The sequence below is a fragment of the Callospermophilus lateralis genome, chromosome 3 (assembly GCF_048772815.1).
Source record: "Callospermophilus lateralis isolate mCalLat2 chromosome 3, mCalLat2.hap1, whole genome shotgun sequence".
NCBI classification, from domain to species: Eukaryota; Metazoa; Chordata; class Mammalia; order Rodentia; family Sciuridae; genus Callospermophilus; species Callospermophilus lateralis.
In genome coordinates this window covers 172,447,051-172,457,009 of record NC_135307.1, presented here as the reverse complement: position 1 = coordinate 172,457,009, position 9,959 = coordinate 172,447,051, and the positions used below count along the sequence as shown (strand labels likewise).

General features: G+C 55.6%; 1 protein-coding gene across 2 annotated transcripts; it reads right to left on the bottom strand.

Annotated features, from left to right (window-relative positions):
- Positions 1-2,777: 2,777 nt before the first annotated feature.
- Positions 2,778-7,782, bottom strand: Tmem74b (transmembrane protein 74B). 2 transcript variants are annotated; one of them, XM_076849007.2, is made up of 2 exons: positions 7,528-7,782; positions 2,778-3,592 (listed from the first exon to the last, which is right to left on the bottom strand). In XM_076849007.2, the coding sequence occupies exon 2, from the start codon at positions 3,549-3,551 to the stop codon at positions 2,853-2,855; it is 699 nt and encodes a 232-aa protein (XP_076705122.1). In that variant the 5' UTR covers positions 3,552-3,592; positions 7,528-7,782; the 3' UTR covers positions 2,778-2,852. The 2 variants fall into 2 exon arrangements, with proteins under 2 accessions (XP_076705122.1, XP_076705123.1); XM_076849008.1 differs by lacking the exon at positions 7,528-7,782 and adding an exon at positions 7,297-7,341.
- Between the last annotated feature and the right edge of the window lie 2,177 nt (positions 7,783-9,959).

The window sequence follows — 9,959 nt, the reverse complement described above, 5'->3', positions numbered from 1 at the left end:
GGCAATTGGGGCCTTGGGAAGGGCTATGCAGGAGAGGGACACAGGCTTTGCCTCTGGCTGTGGAGAGAACTGGGGCCTTTGCCTGGTACGACGGGGACACGGAGGGGAGCTTTGAGTGAAGGAGTGACCAGACCTTTTAACAGGCTTCCTCCAGCTGCCAACTGGCTGATGAGCTGGGGGGATGGAATGGTCAGGAAAGAAAGCCAGACACCAGTGACCAACATGACGGATGAACACGGATCATTCTGAAAGTGGATCTGACAATATCTGCTGGTGGGAGATGCACGAGGAAGAAGGGTTGACCTCCCCCACTACCCCCATGATTCAGGCCTACACGAGTTAGCGCCAGTCCAGGTGGGAAGGAGAGGGTCCTTGTCAGTGGCCATCCTGATCTGCACCACCCCCACCAGGCAGAGTTTTCATGAAACCAACTCTGCAAAGAAACCCAAACTCAGAAAGGTAGAGTCACTTACCTAAAGTCACACAGCTGGTAAATGGCACAGCCTGTAGGCAACCCAGGTCTCACCAACTCCAAAACTGCTATCTGTTCAGATACCCCAGGACAAGCAAGGTTGGGGGACCCTAGTAGCTCGTCAGATGCGGAAAGTTCCTGGAGGTGAGGAGGGCCTCTTCCAGCAACCACAGGGGCCTCTGGGATATTACCACACCTGGCCCCTAGGAACTACAAAGAAAATTCTCAGCACTCCACCCCCACCCCCTCGACTCCTTCCTAAACCTGTTTCTGACCCACTGGTGAGGAGATCTCAGCTGCAATCTTGAGGAAATGTTTCTGGCATCTCTCGAATTTTCTTAATTTGCTGACAAGGTAATGATTGCTTTGCTCCATTACAAACATTTTCTAAAGGAGTTTCCACATTAGAATGCAAAGCAGGCTTCTCTGGCTTGGAGAAAACCTGAGATTTAATCTTCTACTACATTTAGCCCCTAAATACAATTCATTGCATTTAAACTGATAGGAATTGATGGTCCCAGATGCGTCTTCTCAACAGGTTTAGTCACCAAATGAGTCCCCCACTGTCTTAGTAATCCACGGGGCTTGGGTTGGTATTTTTATTATTATCATTATGGATTTGAAAAGCTTCAGCCCATCATCTGGGGCGTCCAATCCTGCTGTCGTTCACCTTGCCTGGCTCACCACCTTCTGCGGCTTCTCCTTGCTTGGAACTTGGGAGAGATGACACATCCGTGGGAGCCCAGGGGATGGTGACCCTTTCACCGTCTTGGCCTTTGTTCTTTGCAACACCCCAACAGAACCTGGGAGGCCAAGCGAAAGGATCTTGTCCTCTCCAGCCCTCCCCAGCCCTCCCCAGCCCCCTTCTCCTGACAGAAACTGCCAACAGGAGCAGATATTTGATCCGTCTCAGAGGCTGTGATCTCATGCCACCCAGATGTTCCACTCACTGGACTAAAGGCTCCTGTTACGGGGAATCAGGGGCCCTGGGTCCCCTAGAGACCCACGCCTACCCCATCCTCCCACCCCCCAGACAATGAGAATTCCCAGCCCACATGGCCAACTGAAACGGAGTACGTGAACCCACTCAGCCGCAGGGGGCTCACGGAAATGACCCCTTAGAGTCTTCATACCAGTGGCCTAAGAAGGCAGGTACTCTCAAAGCCCGCCAGAACCATTTGGGCTGAAAGATGCCTCCCCCCAAATTCTCAAATGCCTGTATCTCCTTGTTTCTGTCTCATCAAGAGTTTAGAAAGTATGGAAGGAGCTCGGAAACATTCCGCAAGCCAAAGAGAACAAATGTTCACCAACGGGACTAAGCTTGCCTGCTCTCTCCCCAGATCAACTGTGGCTACACTTGACTAGTGAGAGGGTAAGCGGGAGGTGACAAACTCAGTGTTTAAAAGAAACAAACAAACAAAATTTTTCTGCTATTAGATGAGGTCAGACCCAAGAGACAATGCTATTAAGGAGGGTTGGTGAATAAGGGCACATCAGATACCACAAAGTCGTCACACTTTCTGTTCTGAAAGACTCTCTGTATCCCCAAGAATGGGTAGAAACAGCGCTTCTAACTTTGCAAAATGTGCTACCACAGAAAATTAGTCACTATAGGAAATCAGACCCCCAGACCAAAAGCAGGTTTGTGGCACACGGTGGGTTTGACCCACACTGACTAAGGCGCTCTTCAGCAGGACAGTGAGAGCTGCTGGCTTCCTGACAGTGGCGGTCACAGAGGAGAGGCCAGAAAATGGCATGGAGAAGGATCAGTGCCTGGCAGACACCCTCCTCCTGCAAAGGGTGCCCAGAGGCAGAGACCGGGTTCCCATTTCCAGGGCAGAAATGGCCGGAGAGATCATCCAGTCCAACCCCTCACTTTACAGACAGAGCCACTGAAGCCTGGAGAGGACAAGGTCACGGTTCAGTCAGTTGGGGTACAACAGGGGGGTCACCCGAATGCTGGCTTCTCCCCTCACCATGAAACCACCTCCCACCTTAGACGGTTGGAGCTCAAAGGTGCCCCTCCAAGATCACCCAACACCTTCAGCTAGCCCATGAGGACAGTGGAGGTCCCAGAATTCCCCACAGCATAAGAACAGGACGAGCCACCTTTCACATGGCTCCCCACCCTTGGACATGCCAAGAAACCTCATCTTCCAAGAGCAGGGCTTTCCAAACTTTGTATTCTTAGCAACAGAACCGTAAGCAAGACCTTGAACTGCAGAACCTGCCTGAGCGGGCTGCCCTGGCCTTCCCCTCCGCACCCCAGACCCCCAGCCCCCTTCCGCTGGGCCCTTAATGGGGAGCTCAGTTTGAAGCCCCAGGCCTCTGGGGGCCTTGGAGCCCGGAGCTAAGGCAGCTGGAAAGGAGGGGCTCTTCCTTAAGACCCCTGGAGGGCGTGGCTGGGCTCCGACACCTGGACCACCTCGTTCTCCACCAGGGCCTGGCCCCCGTCGCCGTTGAGCTGTCTCATGCGCAGGTTGATGGAGCCATAAGTCTTCCGGGAGCCCCTGCCGGGGACCAGGGCCCGCCGGCGGTACAGCTCTCCCTTGCACAGGGAGACCATGAGCAGCGCGGAGAGGAGCATGCCGCCCACCGTGAGCAGCCCCAGGCCCGCGATGATGCACTTGTCCAGGTGGGAGCCCAGGCGGGCGTAGTACATCTCCAGCCGCTCCATCTCCCTCGCCGTCACCGTGTCCGGGTTGACGCGGGCCTCGCGGGGGATGGCGTAGGCTGTCACCACTAGGAGGATCCCAGTCACCAGGAAAACCAGGGCCGAAACGAAGCCGTAATCCACAGGGCGGCTCACCGGCTCCAGGCCCGGCCCCTCCTCTGAACGCAGGGACAGGTCGTCCCGCTGGGACCGGGGCAGTGAGGGGTCGCCCCCCAGAGGACTGGGGGAGCTGTCCGGTCTGGCATCCCTGGGGTTTTGGAAAGGGGTCTCATGCTCCTCCAAGGAGAAGCCGGCATTCTCCACGCCTGCCCTGGATGGGGCCGCGGGGCCCAGAGGAGCTGGTCTCCTTGGGACCTGGGGACCATTGCTCAGTGTCTTCAGTTCCAGACCAGGGGGAGATGCCATTGGGAAGGAGGGCCCCAGCTCATCCCTTGGCCCCTTGGCAGCTAGAAGAGAAAACAGAAAGTCAGCTGAATTTAACCAATCTCTACCAAGCCCCTGCCTGTGCCACAGCTGGCCTCTGGGCACGGCCCCCCTCCCCCACTGGGGGAGCTCACCACACCAAAGAGGGAATGGGACAATGACAGAGCAGTGCGATCCACGCGCGGGTTCCGCTCCATCACTGGCTGGTGGGAAATTCACTTAGGCCCTCTGGGCCTCAGTTTCCCCACCTATAAAATGACAATCCTACCACTTCCTCCTACTTCACAGGGCTTAAACAGGGATTGAGACAACCCATATAAAGTACTCAGCAGAGTAAGTGCGCGCCCAGTAAGCATTAGTGATGAGCCATTACCACGATGGAGAAATTCAGACTGAGTGGCTATCAGGTTCAAATCCCAGCTTCACCACTTGAGCTTAGACATGTGATGCAAGCTCCTCTGCAGACTCACTGTTCTCACCTGTAAAATGGGAATAAACAAATGCTCCCCGCCAATGGTTGTTGTGAGGCTTTCACCAAATAATGCTCACAAGGGCTGGGGCTGGGGCTAGCGGCAGAGCACTTGCCTCGTACATGTGAGGCACTGGGTTCGATCCTCAGCACCATATGAAAATAAATAAAATAAAGATATTGTGTCCTGGGGCTGGGGATGTGGCTCAAGCGGTAGCGCGCTCGCCTGGCATGCGTGCGGCCCGGGTTCGATCCTCAGCACCACATACAAAGATGTTGTGTCCACTAAAAAAATAAATATTAAAAATTCAAAAAAAAAAGATATTGTGTCCATGTATAACTAAAAAAAATGTTTAAAAAATAATGCACACAAGGCCTTGGCCACTTGAAGAAGTGGGCGCTGTTGTGTGTTAGGAAGAGGATGGGAGTGGGGGCGGGGGTCATGGTGGAGACCACCAAGGTGTTATGGAAACCAAGCAGAGAAAGGAGAGGACGCTTCCAGGAGTTGGTGGCATTTGAAAGCCAGATTCAGAGGAAGAAAGGGAAATTCTGCATCAATGAGGGGGGTGAGGGCATTCTGGAAGAGAGAGGGGTGCCTTGGAGGTCAGCGGGAGCTAGTTCATGGAAGACTCTGAAAACCAGGCCAAGGAGTCATCGAGAAATAGGCAGGCAGGTACTGGAGCAGGGCGTGCTGGGGTGTGCAGGGGTCCAGGACAGATGGTCCAGAAGGTAACAGCATCCAGCAAGAAAGCCAACAGGTGGGGACTGGCGGCGGGGGGGTGCAAAGTGGGACGGACTTGAAAGCCACTACTGAGGTCAAAGTCAAATGCTTCAGGGGAGGCCTGGACAGGAGGGTTGGGAGAGGGAGGTGAGAAGGGGGTACTCTCTGGGCTGCAAAGAGGAGACACCCCACCAAGGACCTGAACACCACTCTACAGATAGATACACAGAACATGTGCATTCCCATCCCGGGATGCCCAGGGCCATATTTGGCTCGCAAAAGTTCTGCTTTGCTTTGTTTCTGGTCTTTTCATTTGTTTTTGGTGCATTTCATTTGTTTTTGGTGCAAAAGATTGACATTTTAACCTTTGGATTACTGGCTTCTCTTGCAAAATGGAAGAATCTGGGCATCCCAGGTCTCCATCCCCTCCCAACTCTCTGCTTGACTTGGTGATGGGGTCCTCTCTTAGGCACAGCAAGTCTCTCTCCTACAGCTTCCACCTCAGTCCCCTTCCTTGGCTGTCATGTGTCCTTCCTGATCCCACAGGAGAATCACGCTGTTCTGTTTACAAGCTGATAACCTGAGGATACATGCACCCAGGGGGCCGGGCACACAATCCCCACATGGCACAGAGACCCCCAGATGCAAAGCAGCTCCAATGCATCTACACACACACTCATAAACACTCTTCTCTGCATTCGTAGGCTGAGTTTATTCTCTGATGCCCTGCGGTTCTGCATGTGTAGAGTGTGTTTTTGAATATGAGCAAATGAATGAAGTAAGAATGAATGAAATGAACAGATGGATGAATGTAACTCCAAGGGTCCAGCACAAAAGAGACATTTTTCAATCTCTCTGACCTTCCTTCCAATATGGACTTACAACAGACATCTCCCTTTAGCATATACAGGGCCTTTCATCTGAGTACAAATCCTCTTTCTACTCACAACCCATTTCTATCACTACATTCCTCTTTCTAGAGTTCCAATTTTATAAACGCTTACTGAGCCTCCACTACCTGTTGGGCCTTGTACCGGGCACTTCACTCACAAGTATCACCCATAACCGTCTCTAGCCCTGGATCAGGAATCACTATCTCCAACTTATAAAACAAGGCCGAGATTCCATCCCATGTAGGTGAGGGATCCGGAATTGAATGCAGGTTTCCTAAGAATTAGCATCCCCCATAAACCTTCAAAGCCACTCACTCCTAGGCAGGTGGTGACACCCCACACTCCTATCCTGGCTCTTCCAGCAGGAACACACAGACCCTCCACTTGGTCCAGTCGTCTAACAGCCACCATGAGCATCCAGAGGACAGTGATACGTCTGAATTTCACCTGGGTCCCCAGATGCCCACCCAGTCACTTCCCAGGGAATAGACAGAGAGGACAGAAGCACTGGTTGGCTTGTTACTCAACACCAAAAGCTACAAATGGCCCCCAGCAGGTGCTACTTGGTCTTCAGATGTGGTACCCACTCACCAGGCCATCAGCACCTTCAACAGAACTGTGCTCCTGGAGTGGCCCAGGAACCCCTTTCCCAAATGGATACACTGATGACTCCATGTCCCAAAGGAAATCTGAGGCACCCAAATTCTTGGTAAGGGACTCTCCTTCACCCACCAGGAAACCCAAAACTTATTCCTTAGGATGTCCAGTGTGGGGGCAGAGAAAAAAGACCCACCCCCAGCATCAGAATGTCACTGTTTCTCAATCAAGGGTTCAGAAGCCCACAAGGCCATGCGCAATGACCCAAAGATAAGCACAGACACAAATATTGTACCCACTGATTGCACCCCAGAAACACGCCAGTTACTCCAATTTCATCTGAAGTTGGACAGGCCCTGAAAGACACACCCCAGTTCCATATTCAATCCCCTAGGGGTGGTTCCCACAGCAGTCCCCACAGACCCAGGAAGAGCAGTGTGACCCACAGATCCATAGGTCACTCTGGTACCCCGGAGGGGGAAGAACTGGTTATAGAAAGAGAGAAAAGACAGAAAAGAAATGGAGAGTTTCCTTGTAGGGCTGCTGAGATTCAAGCCTGATCCGCCAAGACCTGCCTGGGCCCAGCACTCCACCCATGGCGCACACTGACACCCAGGGAGACGGACGCACAGCGAGGATGGGCGAAGCTCCACAAAACCCAATCGATAGTCACACGCATGAGTTGTACACAAAGCCTCGGGGCGCGCAGACACGCACACGCAGTCCACGCTGTTATACCCAAAGTTCCCCGCAGGAAGCCCGGCAGCTGGGCGACCACCGCGCCCGCGCGCCCGCCACCCGCAGCTCACACCCCCTGCTCCTGCCCTTGACCGCGAGCGCCGCGGGCGGCCCAGGCCAGACCCTGCCGGGCAGCGACCGCAGCAGGGCGGCCGGGGAGGCCGGGCTGCACCGGCGCTGGCGTGCCCGGGTCCCCTCGCCGCTTGTCCTTCGGCGGGCCGCGAGGTCAGGCTCGCCGTCCTTCGCCAACACGCGCCGGCCCCGGCCTCAGGCTCCGGCCGCCCCCGCAGCCCCCCTCGGCGTGTGTACCTGTGCCCGGCCTCCCCGGCCTCCCCGCGCCGAAGCGAAGGGCGCCGGGAGGCCGGCGGGCGAGGTGCGTCCTCCCGGGCGCCTGCCCGCCTCCCCGCGACCGGAGCCGCCCGGCCGGGGGCTCGGCTGCAGCGCAGCCCCGGAGCGCGCGGGCCTGGCCGCCGCCGCCCGGTCCTCCCCGGCTCCCGCCCCCTTCCCGCCCGGCCCGAGCCCCCGGCGAGGAGCACGTACCTGCTCGCGCCGCGCGGGGCTACACCGCGGCGGTGGCGACCGCTGGGGCGGGGTGGCGGGGTCCGGGGAGGTAGCGACAGGGAAGGGGCGGGAGCCGGGATTCTCCGGCGCCGCGGATAGAGCTCCGCCCTTGGCCGGCGAGGGCGCCCGGAGAGTTAGCACGGGGAGGGACCGGGAGACGGGTGGGGGACGGGGGCGAAGGCGGGGGGGTGCCAGCCCATCCTCCTCCCCTCCCCTTAGGGCACCTCTGTACCTCCAGCGCCTGGGCTGCGGGAACCCGAGCTGGAGTCCCCGGTCCCAGGGCTCGGGGGCGGGGCGGGGGGAGGGGCTGGAGAAGACCCCTCCCCCGCCGCTGGGGAGCCCCCACTGCGCCAAAGCCAGGAGCGACCCCCGCACCCTCCAACACCCGGCCCCAGGTAGGACCCAGGGTCCCCTCTGAGGTCTGCAGGTCGGTAGTCTCCTCGGGCGCTGGAGGCTCGGCGCCTCAAAGGCGCCACCTAGAGGCTGAAAGGAAGCCCTGGCGAGGCCTCCCACCCTGCTTTCTCCGTGGGACCACGTAGTGCGCTGCCCCAGAGGGATGGGCTCCCGGGACACTGCCAAAGGCTGCGCACACCCTCGCGCTCCAAGGCCCAGCTGCAGCGCCTCCTCCGCTGGGAAGGCTACCTGGCTCCTTCACACGCAGCCTGTCCCCGGGGCCCCTCCATCTGATCTCTCTCCTTGCCTGACGGAGAACTCTGATCTCTGACCGGCGTGATTTTCTAGATAAGGGCAGCCCCCTCCATCAGACTGACACCTCCTGCAGAGCAGGGTCCAAGCCTGAGCCCCCAGAACCCGGTGTGCGGGTGCGGTGCACAGCTCAGGAGTGGGGTGACTTCCTCAGCTTCTGTCCTTTACTGAGCCCAGACTTATTAAGATGGGCTGAGTGAAGTTCTCCTTCACAAAACTCAAGAAGGCACTTCCTCTGGGGGCCCAGGCCAAGCCCAGAGAGAGGTTTGGTCTGAGAAGCGTAGGATTTCCAGAAGACTCGGGGGGCCTCTCTGAGCCTCAAGTGCTCACCACTGTCCATGGGCATCATGACCATGCAGGCTCCTGGGGCTCTGGAGGACTGCAAATGAGGACCCCTTGTCCTGGCTCCTTTGCTTCATCATGAGCAGATCATCATCCAAAGGCCTGTGCAGTCTTCACCCACCAGGAGAGCAGAGGCCACCCTGGACGCTAGGTGCCTGAGTCTTCTGGCCAGGGTAGCATAGCCTATGCAGAGTCGCTCTGACTGGGAAGGCCTGTCTCCTGCCAAGACGTCCTGAGACCTGGCCCACTGTTAGGGTCTTCAAAGGGAAGCCAGCCTCGGCACCCACACACCAATGCAATCCCAGCTCTGCCACTCATAGCTCAGTTTTCTCATCTGTGAAATGGACTCAGCGAGGGAATGGGAGTTGAATTAAAGATTTCCTTGCAGCTGTCACCCAGTTCCTCCCTTGTGGTGTGCACAGTCTTACCACATAGCTTGGACCTCGGCCAATATTTCTGCCTGGGACATTTTCTTCCCCATATCCTCAGTACTCACTCCTCTCACCTCCCTTAAGTCTTTGCTCATATGTCCCCCTCCCAGAGACACCTACCCAGGCCATCCTTCAAAAAAATTCTAGTGCCCCAGCACCTTTATTTCTTCCTCTGGATTTTTCTCTGTAGCCTTTATCAACTCCTGATATTAGTTTATTTCTTTGTTTATTGTCGCCAGGGAAACTCGAGTGTCCAAAGACAAGTGGAGGCTTTGCCTGTTTCCCTGATGGGAAAAAGGCTACCTGAAGGGTGTATCTCCAGAGACTAGAAAAGATACCAACACCCGGAAGCCTCTTGATAAATAATTTTTAACCAAAGAGCAAATAAAATAAGCAAGTATTTTATTGAATACCTATTCTATACTAGTGAACTAGGTAAACCCTACCCCATCCTCAAGAGCCCATATTCTAGATAAGTAAATATAACCCTGCAGCTGTGGTTAGTGCTACCAAGCAAAGGGACATTGTGAAAGCCTCAAGCAAGGATGCTGACCCTTGGGGGTAGGGATAGCTCCCCTGTAGAAGCAAGGGTTGAGCCCAGATTAGAAGATACAGTTGGGTAGAGAGGGCAAGGAAGAGAGGTCCAATAGAGGGCTAGCATGGGCAAAGGCCCTGGGGTGGAAGGCAGCACAGTAAGAATGAGGGCTGAAGGAGACAGATGTGGCTTATGTGGACTGCTCAGTTAGGAATGTGGTAGAGATGAGACTGCATCTGTCAGTAGGCCAGGTTTCTAGGAAGTCCTGTAGGCCAGAGTTTGTTCTTTGTCCTCAGAGCTATATTGAAGAGTGTGTGGACAGGGTTAACTAAACCTCTTCCTCTGTTGCATGTGAATTTGACCTTTGGTTAATTGTCAAGCTGTTTCCTGGAAACAGA